Source organism: Globicephala melas, chromosome 4, assembly GCF_963455315.2.
Source record: "Globicephala melas chromosome 4, mGloMel1.2, whole genome shotgun sequence".
Classification (NCBI taxonomy): Eukaryota; Metazoa; Chordata; class Mammalia; order Artiodactyla; family Delphinidae; genus Globicephala; species Globicephala melas.
In genome coordinates this window covers 132,483,079-132,502,108 of record NC_083317.1, presented here as the reverse complement: position 1 = coordinate 132,502,108, position 19,030 = coordinate 132,483,079, and the positions used below count along the sequence as shown (strand labels likewise).

Genomic DNA, 19,030 nt, shown 5'->3' with positions numbered 1-19,030 from the left:
CACTGTGCACTGAGGGTTTCTACTGGGACAAGTAGAAGGTCACTTCAGTTTACATTCACAGGCCTCTCCCACTTTTATGCCAATGCATTTTGCAAATTTTCAATGTGGTGAACTGATCAGGGACATTATATTGGGCTCATGTCATTTCAGTCAGCGAGCTTGCCACCATGGGCTCTTGAAAGCTTTCAAAGCTCCCTAAATCCAAAGGAAGAATTAGTTTTTCTTTTCAGTCAGGGAAATAAAACTGGGGGAGAGATGATTAGAAATTAATAGAAATATTTCCTGAAGGAGAAATATTTCCCTTTGCTCAACGGGTAGTTCTTATTTGCCCTAATATGCTGCCCATTTTTGGCAGCAGGAAAGGAATACAGCAAGTATCTAAGTTAAGGCCTGAATAATATTTATAATAACAACAACCAAAATTATAGTAACAGGGGCTTCCCTGGTGGCACAGTCGTTGAGAGTCCGCCTGCCGATGCAGGGTATACGGGTTCGTGCCCTGGTCCGGGAGGATCCCACGTGCCACGGAGCGGCTGGGCCCATGAGCCATGGCCGCTGAGCCTGCGCATCCGGAGCCTGTGCTCCACAACGGGAGAGGCCACAACAGTGAGAGGTCTGCATATTGCCAAAAAATAAAAAAAAAAAATAATAATAGTAACACACATAATAACAAATCTCATGTACTGAGTGCATCCTATGTGTTCAGTACTATGATGATGGCTTTGCATATATTACACATTTAATTCTCGTGATCCTCCTGCATAGGAGATAATGATTTTCTCATTTTACAGTGAGGGAAGTCGAGACATGCAAAAGTTTAAGTTAAATCATTTTCCCAGGATCATCTGGCAAGGTGTTGGTCTCAGGTCTAACCGACTCAAGCCCAGAGCTTTTCTGAGATGTCATGCAGTTCCACTCAATATAACACATAGTTTCATCCCTCCCCTCTCCTGCAGGCCTCTGTATTCTCCTATGCCCTGGATACCTCTCATTAGCGTGCCAGGCCTTTCGATCTTCCTCATGGTGAGTGCAGGGCATATTCCTACCCTGAGTCCTTTCACAGCTAGTCAGCTTCCCTTCTTACCTCTGAAGTGGCATTCATTTACTTGACTCATTCATTTCTACCCAACTCTTTCACTTTTTAATTCTCTTTACTAACAGAGTTATTTCTCAGTTCCTAAAAGAAGAAAATAAAATAAACTTTAATTCATGGCAAGGTTTGTGCATCAAGAGATTTTTCATGAGCATACCTAACAAAATAAGGAGTGGAGTTTAATGCCATGAGCGAAGGTCCCTTTTAGAATTTCCAGAATCATCCCAAAGTTGAGTGATGTGTATTGAATTCCAAACCTGGAAGGACACCATGATGGTTTATTGGACTCCCATCTAATCTAGAAGCAGACTCATTGTTCTAGAAGCAAAGTCACAAATGCAGGGGATAAAGGGAAAGATAAGAGAGTGAAATAAAGGAGGAAAAAAGGAGCACACACAGCACACCTTGATGATAAGTAGGGATGAAAACTCAAAGCCCTTCTGAAATGAGAAGATTGGAAAGAAAGCCATTATGTACCTAGAGGTAGCTGGACCCAACCCAAAATTGATTCATTCATTAAAACAAAGCACATTGTGTGTGTACTTACTGTGTGTCTGACACTGTTTTGGGGATAAAGCGGTGTCCATGATGGCAAAGATTCTGCTTTCAAGAAGTTTATGGGGGGCTTCCCTGGTGGCGCAGTGGTTGAGAGTCTGCCTGCCGATGCAGGGGACACGGGTTAGTGCCCCGGTCTGGGAAGATCCCACATGCCGCAGAGCGGCTGGGCCCGTGAGCCATGGCCGCTGAGCCTGCGCGTCCGGAGCCTGTGCTCCGCAATGGGAGAGGCCACAACAGTGAGAGGCCCGCGTACCGCAAAAAAAAAAAAAAAAAAAAAAAAAAAGCTTATGGGGAGAGGAAGCCAGATACTTAAAAACACATGCACACACACAATTAAAAAAAAAAAAAAGAAAATATCAAGGAAAAAAAATGAAACCATGTGATGAGAAAGAGATGGAGCAGGCATTACTTGATACTGGGTGGTCAAGAGACACCTCTCTGCAGAGGTTGCCTTTTCAGGACAGACCTGAATTCAGTGACCGAGTGAAAGTGCCAGGAGATGCAGAAGCAGGGCATCCCAGGCATATGGAACATGAAGGCTCTGAGGCTGGAACACAATGTATTGGATAGAACAGCAGAGGGTCCTTTGGCTAAGTGTGCTTAGCAAGAATGTAAGGGGAGAACATGGTGGTTGGGCAGGGCTATATTAGGTAGGGTCTAGTGAGCCACTGTAAGGACTTTGGATTTTATGCAAAGAGTAATGGGAAATGATATAATATCTGACAGTGAGAGGGAATAAATTAAACAAGACTGGCCACACATGAGTTGATCATTGTTGGAGCAAATGGTGAATTCATAGGGGCTCATTATAAAAATCTCTATTTTTTTATATCTTTTTAATTTTCTGCAAAAGAAAAGTGTAAAAGAATGAGAGAACATTAGAGAGTTCTAAGCAATCAAGAGACTATACTGATTAACATTTTTAAAAGAGCACGTGACTGCTGCCAGGGAAGGGGGACTGGACATCATGTCCTGCAGTCATCAGGGTCTCCACATCCTACACAGTGCACCAAAGCTGGTTAGCAAGCTCGAGGGAGCAGGATCAGTCACATGGGTACCAAACCGTGGTTCTTTCTAAAAAGTTACCTGTGATTTAAAAGGGTGAAGTGAATGTGATGTGGTGGGGAAAACAATGGGCTAGCATTCATGGGAAGTAGGAGATCTGCACGGCTAACTCTATTTCTCTGAGCCTCCGTTTCCTTATTTTTTCAGTGCAGCAATAGTGCTGACCTGTCCTCACAGAGTTGTAAGAATTAAAAGAGATGGCAGGTTGTACAAAACCATGAAGGGTAGCACAAACATAAGGGGTTGTTATTATTTTGGATGTCTTCCTTTTGCAATTACCACCACTACTGCAAATAGTCTTACTGCTAATAATATAGTCTTAGATTTCTAAAGGATTTGTTGGAGTGTGATTGCTGGACTGAGAACAGAGGTTATAAATATGGCAGGAAAGCAGTTAAGAAGATTGCCCTGCACAGACTTAAAAAAATGTCTGGGCATAGTCCAAAGGCTCCAGGTAAACTGGAGATATTTCAGAAGCTCAAGAATACTACCTATGTGTGCTTGAAGGCACAGGTGTGTGAGCACACACACACATTTTGATTTCTAGCACTGGATGTGGGAGATGGTTTATTAAGTGTTTCTGTGGAACACCCCTTCCATAGAGTTCATAGCATGTTTGAGCCACTACCTCAGAAACCATGAAAACCTATGGAAATGACCTGTAAAAACAGAGCAGGAAAGCTTGCCCATGTTCCATGGTTTTGTTCCAGCTCTGCTCTTTAAAACATTCCCCTAAGGGGACGGCACTTGTTTTTCTCCCCAGGCCATGCTGTCATTTAGTTGCATAACCTCAGTTTTATCTTTTAAATAATATTTGGGGATGCTTCTTACATCAAGGTTTTGGTTTCCTCTGATGCAACATAACCCTCCCCCCGCCACACACACACACACACACACACACACAGCTTCCAATCTTAGTTCATAAAAAAGCCCCAGATTCCAGATCGTCCACTGGTGGGACACTGAGGGGTATGTTTGAGCAGAGAGAAGCGAGCCTCTGCATGGGTTCAGAAGATGGTGTCGGATTCACACAGCTTGTGTTTTCACCTCTGCTCTACCACTTATATACTGTGTGACCTTGGGCAGGTCACTTAAGTCAGTTTCCTGGCTTGTGAAATGAAGATAATGATACTAACTGCTTTGTATAATTGATAAGAGGATTAAATGTATGAGAAACACTTAGCACAGCTTCTAGGACAAAGCAAGCCTTCAAAAAGTATTGAGGGGTTATAGTGGTTATAGGCTGGTAGGAAGTGTTGTAAATTATTTTACTACAATGTCTCTCATTCAACTTCTCTTTGGCTAACTCAGTGGCTCTCAACTAGGGGTGGTTTTGCCCCCTAGGGGACATTTGGCAATGTCTGGAGACTTTTCGATTGTCACAACTGCGGAATTCTACTGGCATCTATGGGGCAAAGGCCTTGGATACTGCTAAACATCCTACAATGCACAGGACAGCCCCCACAGCCAAAATGTCAACAGTGCTGAGGCTGAGAAACCCTGGAAACTAAATAATGTGGGCTTTATAATTCAATGAAACCATATAATAACTTTAGTTACTCAGATCTGGGATCCAAAAAGTGTAAAAAGTGTTTTGATTGTAGAAACAGAAGCACTAATGATTAGCCTCGACAATTCCTGATCAAGTCACCCCTAGTGACTAGTAACTGTATGTGCTCATCAGAGAGTATGCAGCCTTTCTTCCAGCCATGAGGTGACTATTTATAACAATAATTCCTTACCTGACCAAAATAGTTTCTTAAGATTCACCACACCATTGTCCCTCTGTTTGCCATAGCCTGTTCTACTGAGATTTCAATTTCTCACCAGTTCAGGGGGACAAAAGATAAGTTTTATTCAGACACCAGAGACATCATCCAGGTTTTAGAAGCCTCCCTCATTTTCCTGGAATCCCATCTCAAAGATGACTAAAGTCTGAGATGGTTCTAAGGACACTTCTGTGTCTGCTGAACTATTTAACAGGATTTAAAAAGAGCAGCCTATTGGCTTTCTTTCCAATGGAGAAATTTAGCCAGGTAATAAGAGTGACAAGTGCAGGAAATTTCAGAAAATCCAAGGTGTTATGCAGCCCTCCGCTGTATTAAAAATTTTTGCTGACATCAGTGCAGACATCATCTTGTATTTATTTTTTCTTTCCTTACCTTTTGCTTATAAAATAGCTTTGTGTTTGCTTTGGTATTCTATTCAGAAAGCATAGTAGAATCAAAAAACCAAGGTTGCAAAAGTATAGACGACTCTTCCCAAAGATTAAATGTGCAATCAAAAAAGTACAATGTTTATTGTGTATGGTATTAGGGAGTGTTCTAATTTCATTCTTTTACATGTAGCTGTCCAGTTTTCCCAGCACCAATTATTGAAGAGACTGCCTTTCTCCATTGTAGATCCTTGCCTCCTTTATCAAAAATAAGGTGATCATATGGACATGGGTTTATCTCTGGGCTTTCTATCCTGTTCCATTGATCTATATTTATCTTTTTGTGCCAGTACCATACTGTCTTGATTACTGTAGCTTTGTAGGATAGTCTGATGTCCAGGACTCTGATTGCTCCAGCTCTGTTTTTCTTTTGCAAGATTGCTTTGGCCACTCGGGGTCTTTTGTGTTTCCATACAAATTGTGAAATATTTTGTTCTAGTTCTCTGAAAAATGCCATTGGTAGTTTGACAGGGATTGCACTGAATCTGTAGATTGCTTTGGGTAGTATAGCCATTTTCACATTGTTGATTCTTCCAAAGCAAGAACATGGTATATCCCTCCACCTGTTTGTAACATCTTTAATTTCGTTCACCAGTGTCTTATAGTTTTCTGCATAAAGGTCTTTTGTCTCCTTAGGTAGGTTTATTCCTAGGTATTTTATTCTTTTTGTTGCAATGGTAAACGGGAGTGTCTCCTTAAATTTTCTTTCAAATTTTTCATCATTAGTGTATAGGAATGCAAGAGATTTCTGTGCATTAATTTTGTATCCTGCTACTTTACCAAAATCATTGATTAGCTCTAGTAGTTTTCTGGTAGCATCTTTAGGATTCTCTATGTATAGTATCATGTCATTTGCAAACAGTGACAGCTTTACTTATTCTTTTCTGATTTGGACTCCTTTTATTTCCTTTTCTTCTCTGATTGCTGTGGCTAAAACTTCCAAAACTATGTTGAATAAGAGTGGTGAGAGTGGGCAACCTTCTCTTTTTCCTGATCTTAGTGGAAGTGCTTTCAGTTTCTCACCATTGAGGATGATGTTGGCTGTGGGTTTGTCATATATGGCCTTTATTATGTTGAGGAAATTTCCCTCTATGCCTACTTTCTGCAGGGTTTTTTTAATCATAAATGGGTGTTGAATTTTGTCGAAAGCTTTCTCTGCATCTATGAGATGACCATATGGTTTTTCTCCTTCAATTTGTTAATATGGTGTATCACATTGACTGATTTGCGTATATTGAAGAATCCTTGCATTCCTGGAATAAATCACACTTGATCATGGTGTATGATCCTTTTAATGTGCTGTTGGATTCTGTTTGCTAGTATTTTGTTGAGGATTTTTGCATCTATGTTCATCAGTGATATTGGCCTGTAGTTTTCTTTCTTTGTGACATCTTTGTCTGGTTTTGCTATCAGGGTAATAGTGGCCTCGTAGAATGAGTTTGGTAGTGTTCCTCCCTCTTCTATATTTTGGAAGATTTTTGAGAAGGATAGGTGTTAGCTCTTCTCTAAATGTTTGATAGAATTCGCCTGTGAAGCCATCTGGTCCTGGGCTTTTGTTTGTTGGAAGATTTTTAATCACAGTTTCAATTGCAGTGCTTGTGATTGGTCTGTTCATATTTTCTATTTCTTCGTGAGCCAATTTTGGCAGGTTGTGCATTTCTAAGAATTTGTCCATTTCTTCCAGGTTGTCCATCTTATTGGCATAGAGTTGCTTGTAGTTATCTCACATGATCTCTTGTATTTCTGCAGTGTCAGGTTTTACTTCTCCTTTTTAATTTCTAATTCTATATATTTGAGTCTTCTCCCTTTTTTTCTTGATGAGTCTGGCTAATGGTTTATCAATTTTGTTTATCTTCTCAAAGAACCAGCTTTGAGTTTTATTTATCTTTCCTATCGTTTCCTTCATTTCTTTTTCATTTATTTCTGATCTGATCTTTACGATTTCATTCCTTCTGCTAACTTTGGGGTTTTTTTTGTTGTTCTTCTTTCTCTAATTGCTTTAGGTGCATGCTTAGGCTGTTTATTCGAGATGTTTCCTGTTTCTTAAGGTAAGATTGTATTGCTATAAACTTCCCTCTTAGAACTGCTTTTGCTGCATCCCATAGGTTTTGGGTCATCTTGTCTCCATTGGCATTTGTTTCTAGGTATTTTTTGATTTCCTCTTTGATTTCTTCAGTGACCACTTCGTTATTAAGTAGTGTATTGTTTAGCCTCCATGTGTTTGTATTTTTTACAGATCTTTTCCTGTAATTGATATCTAGTCTCATAGTGTTGTGGTCGGAAAAGATACTTGATACAATTTCGATTTTCTTAAATTTACCAAGGCTTGATGTGTGACCCAAGATATGATCTATCCTGGAGAATGTTCCATGAATACTTGAGAAAAATGTGTATTCTGTTCTTTTTGGATGGAATGTCCTATATATATCAATTAAGTCCATTTTGTTTAATGTATCATTTAAGGCTTGTGTTTCCTTATTTATTGTCATTTTGGATCATCTGTCCATTGGTGAAACTGGGGTGTTAAAGTCCCCTACTATGAATGTGTTACTGTCGATTTCCCCTTTTATGGCTGTTAGTATTTGCCTTATGTATTGAGGTGCTTCTATGTTGGGTGCCTAAATATTTACAATTGTTTTATCTTCTTCTTGTATCAATCCCTTGATCATTATGTAGTGTCCTTCTTTGTCTCTTCTAATAGTCTTTATTTTAAAGTCTATTTTGTCTGATATGAGAATTGTTACTCCAGCTTTATTTTGGTTTCCATTTGCATGGAATATCTTTTTCCATCCCCTCACTTTCAGTCTGTATGTGTCTCTAGGTCTGAAGTGTGTCTCTTGTAGACAGCATATATATGGGTCTTGTTTTTGTATCCATTCAGCCAGTCTGTGTCTTTTGGTGGGAGCATTTAATCCATTTACATTTAAGGTAATTATCAATATGTATGTTACTATTCCCATTTTCTTAATTGTTTTGGGTTTGTTATTGTAGGTCTTCTCCTTCTCTTGTGTTTCTTGCCTAGAGAAGTTCCTTTAGCATTTGTTGTAAAGCTGGTTTTGTGGTGCTGAACTCTCTCAGCTTTTGCCTGTCTGTAAAGGTTTTAATTTCTCCATCAAATCTGAATGAGATCCTTGCTGGGTAGAGTAATCTTCTTTGTAGGTTTTTCTCCTTCATCACTTTAAATATGTCCTGCCACTGCCTTCTGGTTTACAGAGTTTCTGCTGAAAGATGAGCTGTTAACCTTATGGGGATTCTCCTGTCTGTTATTTGTTGTTTTTCCCTTGCTCTTTTAGTATGTCTTAATATCTTTTAATATGTTTTCCTTGTATTTAATTTTTGACAGTTTGATTAATATGTGTCTTGGCCTGTTTCTCCTTGGATTTATCTTGTATGGGACTCTCAGTTCTTCCTGGACTTGATTAACTATTTCCTTTCCCACATTAGGGAAGTTTTCAACTATAATCTCTTCAAATATTTTCTCAGTCCCTTTCTTTTTCTCTCTCTGGAACCCCTATAATTCAAATGTTGGTGCATTTAATATTGTCCCAGAGTTCTCTGAGACTGTCCTCAGTTCTTTTCATTCTTTTTTCTTTATTCTGCTCTGCAGTACTTATTTCCACTATTTTATCTTCCAGGTCACTTATCTGTTCTTCTGCCTCAGTTATTCTGCTATTGATCCCATCTAGAGTATTTTTAATTTCATTTATTGTGTTGTTCATCGTTGCTTGTTTCACCTTTAGTTCTTCTAGGTCCTTGTTAAATGTTTCTTGCATTTTCTCTATTCTACTTCCAAGATTTTGGATCATCTTTACTATCATTATTCTGAATTCTTTTTCAGGTAGACTGCCTATTTCCTCTTCAGTTGTTAGGTCTGGTGGGTTCTTATCTTGCTCCTTCATCTGCTCTGTGTTTTCCTTTCTTCTCATTTTGCTTATCTTACTGTGTTTGGGGTCTCCTTTTTGCAGGCTGCAGGTTCATAGTTCCCGTTGTTTTTTGTGTCTGTGCCTAGTGGCTAAAGTTTGTTCAGTGGGTTGTGTAGACTTCCTGGTGGAGGGGACTAGTGCCTGTGTGTTCTGGTGGATGAGGCTGCATCTTGTCTTTCTGGTGGGCAGGTCCACATCTGCTGGTGTGTGTTGGGGTGTCTGTGGACTTATGATTTTAGGCAGCCTCTCTGGTAATGGGTAGGGTTGTGTTCCTGTCTTGCTAGTTGTTTGGCATAGGGTGTCCGGCACTGTAGCTTGCTGGTCGTTGAGTGAAGCTGGGTGTTGTTGTTGAGATGGAGATCTCTGTGAGATTTTCGCCGTTTGATATTATATGGAGCTGGGAGGTTTCTTGTCGACTAGTGTCCTGCTGTTGGCTCTCCCACCTCAGAGGCACAGCACTCACTCCTGGCTGTAGCACCAAGAGCCTTTCATCTACATGGTTCAGAATAAAAGGGAGAAAATGTAGAAAGAAAGAAAGAGGATAAAATAAAATAAGGTAAGATAAAATAAAGTTATTAAAATATATTTATTAAGAAAAATATTTTTTTTAAAATAAAAAAACAAACAAACAAAATGGAGGGATAGAACCCTAGAACAAAAGGTGAAAGCAAAGCTATACAGACAAAATCTCACACAGAAGCATATACATACTCACAAAAAGGGGAAAAAATAATAAATGTTGCTCTCAAAGTCCACCTCCTCAATTTGGGGTGATTCGTTGTCTATTCAGGTATTCCACAGATGCAGGGTACATCAAGTTGATTGTGGAGCTTTAATCTGCTGCTCCTGAGGCTGCTGGGAGAGATTTCCCTTTCTCTTCTTTGTTCGCACTGCTCCCGGGGTTCAGCTTTGGATTTGGTCCCGCCTCTGCGTGTAGGTTGCCGGAGGGCGTCTGTTCTTCGCTCAGACAGGATGGGGTTAAAGGAGCCGCTGATTCGGGGGCTCTGGCTCACTCAGGCCTGGGGGAGGGAGGGGTGCGGATGCGGGGCGAGCCTCCGGCGGCAGAGGCCTGAGGGACGTTGCACCAGCTTGAGGCGCGCAGTGCGTTCTCCCGGGGAGGTTGTCCCTGGATCCTGGGACCCTGGCGTGGCGGGCTGCACAGGGTCCCTGGAAGGGAGGTGTGGAGAGTGACCTGTGCTCGCACACAGGCTTCTTGGTGGCGGCAGCAGCAGCCTTAGCATCTCATGCACGTCTCTGTGGTCCGCACTGTTAGCCGCGGCTCGCAATCGTCTCTGGAGCTCCTTTAAGCAGCGCTCTTAATCCCCTCTCCTCACGCACCAGGAAACAAAGAGGGAAGAAAAAGTCTCTTGCCTCTTCGGTACGTCCAGACTTTTCCCCGGACTCCCTCCCAGCTAGCCGTGGTGCACTAACCCCTTCAGGCTGTGTTCACGCTGCCAGTCCTCTCCTTGCACTCCGACTGAAGCCCAAGCCTCAGCTCCCAGCCCCGCCTGCCCCGGCTGGTGAGCAGACAAGCCTCTCGGGCTGGTGAGTGCCAGTCGGCACTGATCCTCTGTGCGGGAATCTCTCTACTTTTCCCTCCGCACCCCTGTTGCTGTGCTCTACTCCGCAGCTCTGAAACTCCCCCCCTCTGCCACCCGCAGTCTCCGCCCGTGAAGGGCCTTCGCAGTGTGTAAACCTTTCCTCCTTCACAGCTCCCTCCCACTTGTGCAAGTCCCATCCCTATTCTTTTGTCTCTGTTTATTCTTTTTTCTTTGGCCCTACCCAGGTATGTGGGGAGTTTCTTGCCTTTTGGAAGGTCTGAGGTCTTCTGCCAGCTTTCAGTAGGTGTTCTGTAGGAGTTGTTCCATGTGTAGATGTATTTCTGATGTATATTGGTAGGCAATGGAGACTGAAGATGATTGAGCAAGCTGTCATATGGTTTTAGCTGTAATTTGGGGAGTAGTCATCTTTCCAACTTGTGTAAAGGAAACTGCTAGTGTTGGAGGGTCTCCTGCAGAGGTGGGGGGGGTGGCTGAGGCTCACCGTGAGGACAAGCCAAAAGCTTTCTCTGCATCTATTGAGATGATCATATGGTTTTTCTCCTTCAGTTTGTCAATATGGTCTATCATGTTGATTGATTTGCATATATTGAAGAATCCTTGCATTCCTGGGGTAAACTCAAATTGATTAAAGACCTAAATGTAAGGCCAGACATGCTAAAACTCTTAAGAGGAAAACATAGGCAGAACACCCTATGACATAAATCACAGCAAGATCCTTTTTGACCCACATCCTAGAGAAATGGAAAGAAAAACAAAAATAAACATATGGGACCTAATGAAACTTAAAAGCTTTTGCACAACAAAGGAAACCATAAACAAGATGAAAAGACAAGCCTCAGAATGGGAGAAAATATTTGCAAATGAAGCAACTCACAAAGGATTAATTTCCAAAATTTACAAGCAGCTCATGCAGCTCAATATGAAAAGAACAAACAACCCAATCCAAAAATGGGCAGAAGACCTAAACAGATACTCCTCCAAAGAAGATACACAAATTGCCAAAAAATCATGAAAGGATGCTCAACATCACTAGTCATTAGAGCAATGCAAATCAAAACTACAATGAGGTATCACCTCACACCAGTCTGAAATGGCCATCATCAAAAAATCTACCAACAGGTCTTCCCTGGTGGCGCAGTGGTTGAGAGTCCGCCTGCCGATGCAGGGGACACGGGTTCGTGCCCCGGTCCGGGAAGATCCCACATGCCGTGGAGTGGTTGGACCCGTGAGCCATGGCCGCTGAGCCTGAGCGTCCAGAGCCTGTGCTCTGCAACGGGAGAGGCCACAACAGTGACAGGCCCGCATACCGCAAAAAAAAAAAAAACTACCGACAATAAATGCTGGAGAGGGTGTGGAGAAAAGGGAACCCTCTTTCACTGTTGGTAGGAATGTAAATTGATACAGCTACTGTGGAGAACAGTATGGAGGCTCCTTAAAAAACTACAAATAGAACTACCATGTGACCCGGCAATCCTACTACTGGGCATATACCCTGAGAAAACCATAATTCAAAAAGAGTCGTGTACCACAATGTTCATTGCAGCTCTATTTACAATAGCCAGGACATGGAAGCTACCTAAGTATGCATCGACAGATGAATGGATAAAGAAGATGTGGCACATATATACAATGGAATATTACTCAGCCATAAAAAGAAACGAAACTGAGTGAGGTGTCATACAGAGTGAAGTAAGTCAGAAAGAGAAAAACAAATACCGTATGCTAACACATATATATAGAATCTAAAGAAAAAAAAGGTTCTGAAGAACCTATGGGCAGGACAGGAATAAAGATGCAGATGTAGAGAATGGACTTGAGGACATGGGGAGGGGGAAGGGTAAGCTGGGACCAAGTGCGAGAGTGGCATGGACATATATACACTACCAAATGTAAAACCGAAAGCTAGTGGGAAGCAGCCGCATAGCACAGGGAGATCAGCTAGGTTCTTTGTGACCACCGAGAGGGGTGGGATAGGGAGGGTGGGAGGGAAATGCAAGAGTGAGGAGATATGGGGATATATGTATATGTATAGCTTATTCACTTTGTTATAAAGCAGAAACTAACACAGCATTGTAAAACAATTATACTCTAATAAAGGTGTTAAAAAAAAAGCATGATGACATGCATACAAATTCAGTAGGATCTTAAATTGTTGAAAATTAGATTTTTTAATCTTCCACTGGCAAGTCCTTTATCTCTAACCTCCTAAAAACTAATAAATCATTGGCTCAAGATGGTCACAAATTGTATGTAGCATTTTAAAGCCACTATTATGATATGTCAAAATGTTAACACTATTATTACTGTAATCATAATTCAGGAAGGAATACTTCTCATCAGAGTTTTTCGACAATAAAGTGATCTTGCTAAGCTTTGTGTTCCTTCTTGTCCTGTCTGATGTGTAAACCGGTCTCCATGTGTGGGTCGCCTGACTCCTAATGGCTCATCATCTTGTTATTCACATTACCTGAAACAATAACAGTTCACTAACAGTTTTCCTGTGTTTCATGTAATGTGAATAACAAGATGATGAGCCTTTAGAACGTGTTACTGAACTTAGAACAGCAGTTCTTAACCTGAGATTTACTTGGGGAGGTCTTTAAAATCCTAATGCCCTGATGCATCCCAAACTAATTAAACTAGAATCACAAGGGGTGGGATCCAGTCCTCAGAATTTTTTTTAAACTCTCCAGGTGATTCCAATGAATAGCCAAGGTGGAGAACCAGAGGTTTAGAAGAAAAATCTATCATTATGAGCAGAGGCAAAACACCTAAGTTAAGTTTGTAACATTACTACCTCAATCTATTTTCAGGTTTTTAGGCATGGAGACCGAAGTCCCATCGAAACCTTTCCTAACGACCCCATTAAGGAATCCTCATGGCCACAAGGATTTGGCCAACTCACTCAGGTTGGTTGGATTTCACCAAGTTACTGATGAGTCTCATGGGAAACTCTGTGGGATTGTTACATTATTGAAACCATATAACTACTTTACTCATATCTGGGAAAGTGTTTTGCACAGTTACCTGGGATCTAAAAAGTGTAAAATGTGTTTTGATTGTGGAAAGAGAAGCACTAATGCTTAGTCTCAACAATTTCTGATCATGATCAAGTCACCCCTAGTGACTAGTAACTGTAGGAAAATTGTATAGAATTGCCTGTTTTGATCGACACATAGCTTCACAGAACTTACTTTCACTAATTTTTGCTTTTATTTGTTCCCATAGCTGGGCATGGAGCAGCATTATGAACTTGGACAATATATAAGGAAACGATATGAAAAATTCTTGAACAAGTCCTATAAACATGAACAGGTAAGTTGGGAAGCTAATAGTGGGAACCTTGCCCCTTGAAATAGTTTAGCATAATGTATTTGTAAAAATTCCCTGTTTCTCAAGGAACTTATAAAAGTCAGATGTCTTGTTTACAAATGTACTTCTTAAAAAAAATGTATGAATATAAGTAAGTTCAACATGGACACCTACAGTAAATACTTAGGCTTGGCAAGTAGCCACCACTTGATTGGTCTCTTTTGTCAATTCAGCTGTTGGCATACCAAGTTGCTTTATGCCATGGCATGCTCATAATATTATCTCTTCCATAATAGGTATTATGATCATGATGCTACCACAGTGTCTGCTAATATTTTGGTGTAGGTGTTCTGCCCTTTCTGAAATACACTATTAGCTCCACAGGAAAAAAAAAAAACCCGCAGTTCCTCTCTATTGGATTCTCCTTTGATTTTCCCACTCTAGGTTTTTGTTCGAAGCACGGATATTGACCGGGCTTTGATGAGTGCTATGACAAACCTTGCAGCCCTATTTCCCCCAGAAGGTATCAGCGTCTGGAATCCCAGCCTACCCTGGCAGCCCATCCCAGTGCACACAGTCCCGGTTTCTGAAGATCGGGTCAGTATTATGGAAAACGGGGATTTCATTGGTTCTGGAAGAAGGAAGGCAGGCTGCTCAGGACTTGTGGAGTTGGGAGTCTGGACACTTCATGGGCTGTGCAGTCTTAATTCTTTCCTAAATAAAGGTGCAAAGGACATAGAAAGTCCTAACAGAAGGGAGTAGGAACAGAATTTCTCTTTAGAGCTTTATTATCCACTTTGTTTTGCTAGTCTTTCAACTTTTTGGCAATCCCCATTCCTAGGCAGGGTAAAAAAGAAAGATCTGATTATGTAATTAGTGCCCAACACGCTATATGTGTCATCATATTCACCTTTCATAACAATCTTGAATGGGCAATATTATTGTCCTTCTTTTCCAGCCAGGGAAAAAAGTGCTCGAGAAGTCAAACAAAATAGATCCAAAGTCACACAGCTGATAAACATCACTACTGAGACTAGAACCAGGCTGATCTCATTCCAGAGCAGTTTCCTTTAGTGTAAACTAGTGGTTCTCAAAGTTAGCTGCCTGTTAGAATCACCTGGAAATTTTTTAAAATCCTGATGCCCCGGGCACATGCCATAATAAATCAGAATCTCTGAAGGTGGGACCCAGGCATCAATATTTTAAAAAAATCTCCCTAGATGATTCTAGTGGACAGCCAAGTCTGAGAACAAGTACCATAAACCAAGTTGCCTAAATGAGGTTGTTTGAGAGAAACTCTCAAATTTATTTACACTAGGTGGGACTGACCAAGAACTCTTTTATCTTTTCAGAGGTATTGCTATTTTTTAAAATAGTAATAAATAAGTCTAACTAATCTTCCAGATGTGGAATTTAGGACTGTGTGAAGGAAATAGTTTGGGACAAGGAACCCTTCCTAATTCCCCTGCAGTCACATTATAACATGACCATCTCCTCTCTTTATGACTGAGGCTTAGCATGACTACCAGACCTAGAATGTTGCTCAGAGAGCTCTGGGGTGGGTTACCAAGAAATTTGACAATTGCCAAAACTGGTGACTTAAGAATTTTTCCCACTTGCTTTGTAGAAAGAGCTTAACCCGGTCAACCTCACTCTAGGTAAATCTACTCCAGTCAAATTTTCTGCTGTTTCCTGAAAAGATAGGATGATTTATTTATGCCTCTTTCCATCAAAGAATCAGAAGGAATCATTATGATTATCAGTGTTCTTAGGAGCTTGTGAATATTTTCTTCCAAAAAGAAAAAAATTTCACTTTGACCACAGCCTTTTCTACAAAGACTGGAAGGAAGCACCAAATTTAGCCAATATAGACCAGGGTAGCTGTTTAACCTTTAATCTTGAAAGATAATGATTAAATTACATAGTAAAGAGAATGCAGGTGCTATTAGAAGAGGAAGAAAAACAGGGAGAGTGAGGAAGAGGGAGAAAGAAACAAGTAAGATTGTCTACCTGTGGCTTCCTGCTACCTACTAAGATGAAAACAATTCTCTCTAACATCAACTAGAAAATTTAACAAAATCAATCAATCAACCAAAGTTATTCCTAGAACTTTGCTAACTGCTATACAGAAATAGAAGAGAAATATGAGGCCAGTTTTCTTCCCTAATTTATAATCCATTTGATGAAAAAATATTCACACTTGTGAAGTGTGTAGAATACAATGCAAGTGGAGGGCAACGATTTCAAGAACAAGCTGCACATGCTGGAGGAATTCAGAGAATAAGACATACTCGGAGCTACCACAGGGCAGTCATTCAAGTCTTCATGGACAGAGTGAGAACTTGAACCAGATCTTGGAGGAGGGTAGGAAAGGAGAGCAGCGCAGCCCAAAAGCTTAGCTTTGAGTCAAGGTAGAGTGCTTGTCCGTCTATGTTCAGAGTTCATATTTAGAAAGAATGAAAATAAGACTGAATAAGTGGTCGGGCACAGGTTAGAGAACCCAAATTTAATAGCCAGAAGGAATCTTGAGACAAAGGCAGCGTGATGTAGATGGAGGGCTGAATTTAGAGCTGGGAAAACCTGAGTCTGAGAGCCACCTACCACTTCAGATACTTGACCTTGAGTAACTTCCCTGCACCTCAGTTTCCTTTTCTGTAAAATGGGAACAACAGTACCCACCTAAATTCTTCACAGGGATTTGTGAAAACCACCTCAGTTAAGAAAAGGAAATGACTTTGTAACCTGCAAAATTCTGGACAGACGGTTAGGTGATTATTACATTTTCAGCCTGATTCTTTCAATATGTGAGATGAGAAAACGAAAGTCTAGAAAGGTTAAGTAATTCATTAAAACCTAGACCTTTAAATTAATAGTTCTGTGCTTTTCCCCTCAACAGTGTCATTTCTCCTGTGGAAAATTGTGAAAGCCAGGGTGGGAAATTTAGATGTAAAGCAGGGGACATAGAAAAACTGTGTACCTCCCTCAGTACTGTGCACACACACGATGAGCAGTGCTTTGGGGCATTTGTCTGACAGTGGCTTGGAGGGAAAATACTGAGCTCTCTGAAAACAACTGTTGAAGTCATGCAGGAGTGAGGACGTGAAGGCCTGAAATTAGATGGTAAAGACATCAGGGGAAGGAAGGCGAGGTAAGACAAGGCGACACAGAAGAAGGTGACAAGGAAGCAACTTACAAAAATAAAATGGTTTTTGAGTAGGTACTAATATGCCAGACCCTGTTCTAGGCTTTGACAGCTCAGCAGTGAACAAGATAGACAAGACTCTGGATATCCTCGAGTTTATATTTTATAGGAATGATAGGATGATAAAGAAGAAAATAAATACAATAATTTCAAATGGCAGTGAGTTCCTTGAAGGCAATAAAACAAGGTAATGTGATAGTGGCTGGGCAGGATGTCTAGAAGAGCTGGAGTGGGGGGAGTGTCTCAGGCAGGGAACACAGAGACCCCCAGCCTGTGTGTTCAGGGGACAGCAAGAAGGCCCCCAGTGTTGCTGGAGAGGAGTGAGTGAGGGGGCAGCAGTAGGAAGGCAGGACAAAAAGGTCACTAGGGCATGAGTTTGGATTTTATTCCTAGTAAAATGGAAAGCCAGTGAAAGTTATAAACTACAGAATGGCATGATCTGATTGATGGTTTTAAAATACTGATACTAGCATTTACAAAAATAAAATACAAAGGATTAGTGTAGTTGCTGTGTGGAGGATGAATTGTGATGCAAATTGATCACATAGGAAGCTCTTACAGTAGTTGAAACACAGATTATGGTGGTCTGGACTGGGAGGGGACAATGAAAGTAAAGAAAAGGGGTCTATTTTGGATATACAGTTGTCTCTTGATCAACGAGGGTTTCAACTACACGGGTCCACTTATATGTGAATTTTTTCAATAAATTCGTACTACAGTACTACATGATCCCCAGTTGGTCGACTCCTCTAGATGCAGAACAGTGGATACAGACTGTGAAGCTACACTCAGATTTTCAACTGTGTGTGGGTTAACCGCCATAACCTCTGCATTGTTCAAGGTCAACTGTGTTTTGAAAGTAGACAGGCAAAAGTGATTAGTCTATGAAGCAGGATGATAAATTTCGTCATTGGCAAAAGTAGAGAGATTACAAAAAGGAAATTGTTAAAAATGAAGAAGTGGAGTTCAGGTTTGTACATGTCAAATTTGAGGATGAAGAGAACATCCAACTGGTGATATCCACCAAAGGCTGAAAATACAAGACTAGCTCAGATGGAAAGTAAGAGCAACAAAATGAACTTGGGAGTCACCAGCCTATAGATTATAATTAAAACTACAAAAGATTGTCAAATTTAAACTCATTTTTGGATGATTATTTTGTCCTCATAATAGGTTTTCAAATATATTTTTCTATGTGTTTATCATGTTCCCTTATTTTAACAGTCTGCAACTTTGCAAGAACGTATTTCAGTGAATCGATCTCTTAAGATTCTTTCTGGAACCTCTAATTCACTTCTCTGTACTTGTGTTTGTGTTTGTGTGTGTGTATGTGTGTGCACGCATGCACATAGATGTACCTCTAGTGCTAGAAATGAAAGAGGTCTGGAAGGAAGCAAGATAATTGTTATCATTTCACAGGAAAAACCGGGAAGTGTGAATATTTACCAATAGCACAGTTCTATTTAGGCAAGTTCATGAAATGAAAAAGATAGATTTTGAGTTCTGGGTATATATCCTACTATTTAAGACCAGACGATCATTGATCTCTTTTTCCTCAATTTTAGAATTCCATTCAGCTCAAAACACATTTGAATCTTTTACTCAGGTCACTTTATACCTAATGGCTGCAGCTTCTTTAGTTCTTTTGACTAATACAAAATTTACGATTTCTCTTTTTCCTCAGTTGCTATACCTGCCTTTCAGGAACTGCTCTCGTTTTCAAGAACTTGAGAGGAAGACTTTGAAATCAGAGGAATTCCAAAAGAGGCTGCATCCTTATAAGGTTAAAAAATGTGTTATTTAGTGGTATGCAGAAATAGTGGAAATTCTGGGACAATTTGAATATTATCAAATTACCCTTCAATCAGGTTATACCAATTTCTACTCCCATCAGAAATACATAAGAGTGCCTCTTTCTCCACAGCCTTCCGAACAGTGTGTAGACAACTATGAGGATATTTGCCAATCTGTAAGTGAAAGATGGTATCACTAGAAGCATTCCCTCCAAAATCAGGAATGAGACAAGAAAGATCAGTATCATTACTATTATAGAACACTGTGCTGTAGTACTTTTCTCTTACGATGAGTGAGCTTTGGGTA

At 40.6% G+C, this 19,030-nt stretch overlaps 1 protein-coding gene across 1 annotated transcript in view; it reads left to right on the top strand.

The window, feature by feature from the left end:
• The window catches only part of ACP3 (acid phosphatase 3), a 39,390-nt gene that overhangs the window by 5,710 nt on the left and 14,650 nt on the right, over positions 1-19,030 (top strand). Inside the window, exons 2-5 of the mRNA XM_030873491.2 lie at positions 13,230-13,325; positions 13,645-13,731; positions 14,173-14,325; positions 18,615-18,713. Of these exons, the coding sequence (XP_030729351.1) occupies positions 13,230-13,325; positions 13,645-13,731; positions 14,173-14,325; positions 18,615-18,713 (435 nt within the window). The remainder of the gene's footprint in view (positions 1-13,229; positions 13,326-13,644; positions 13,732-14,172; positions 14,326-18,614; positions 18,714-19,030) is intronic.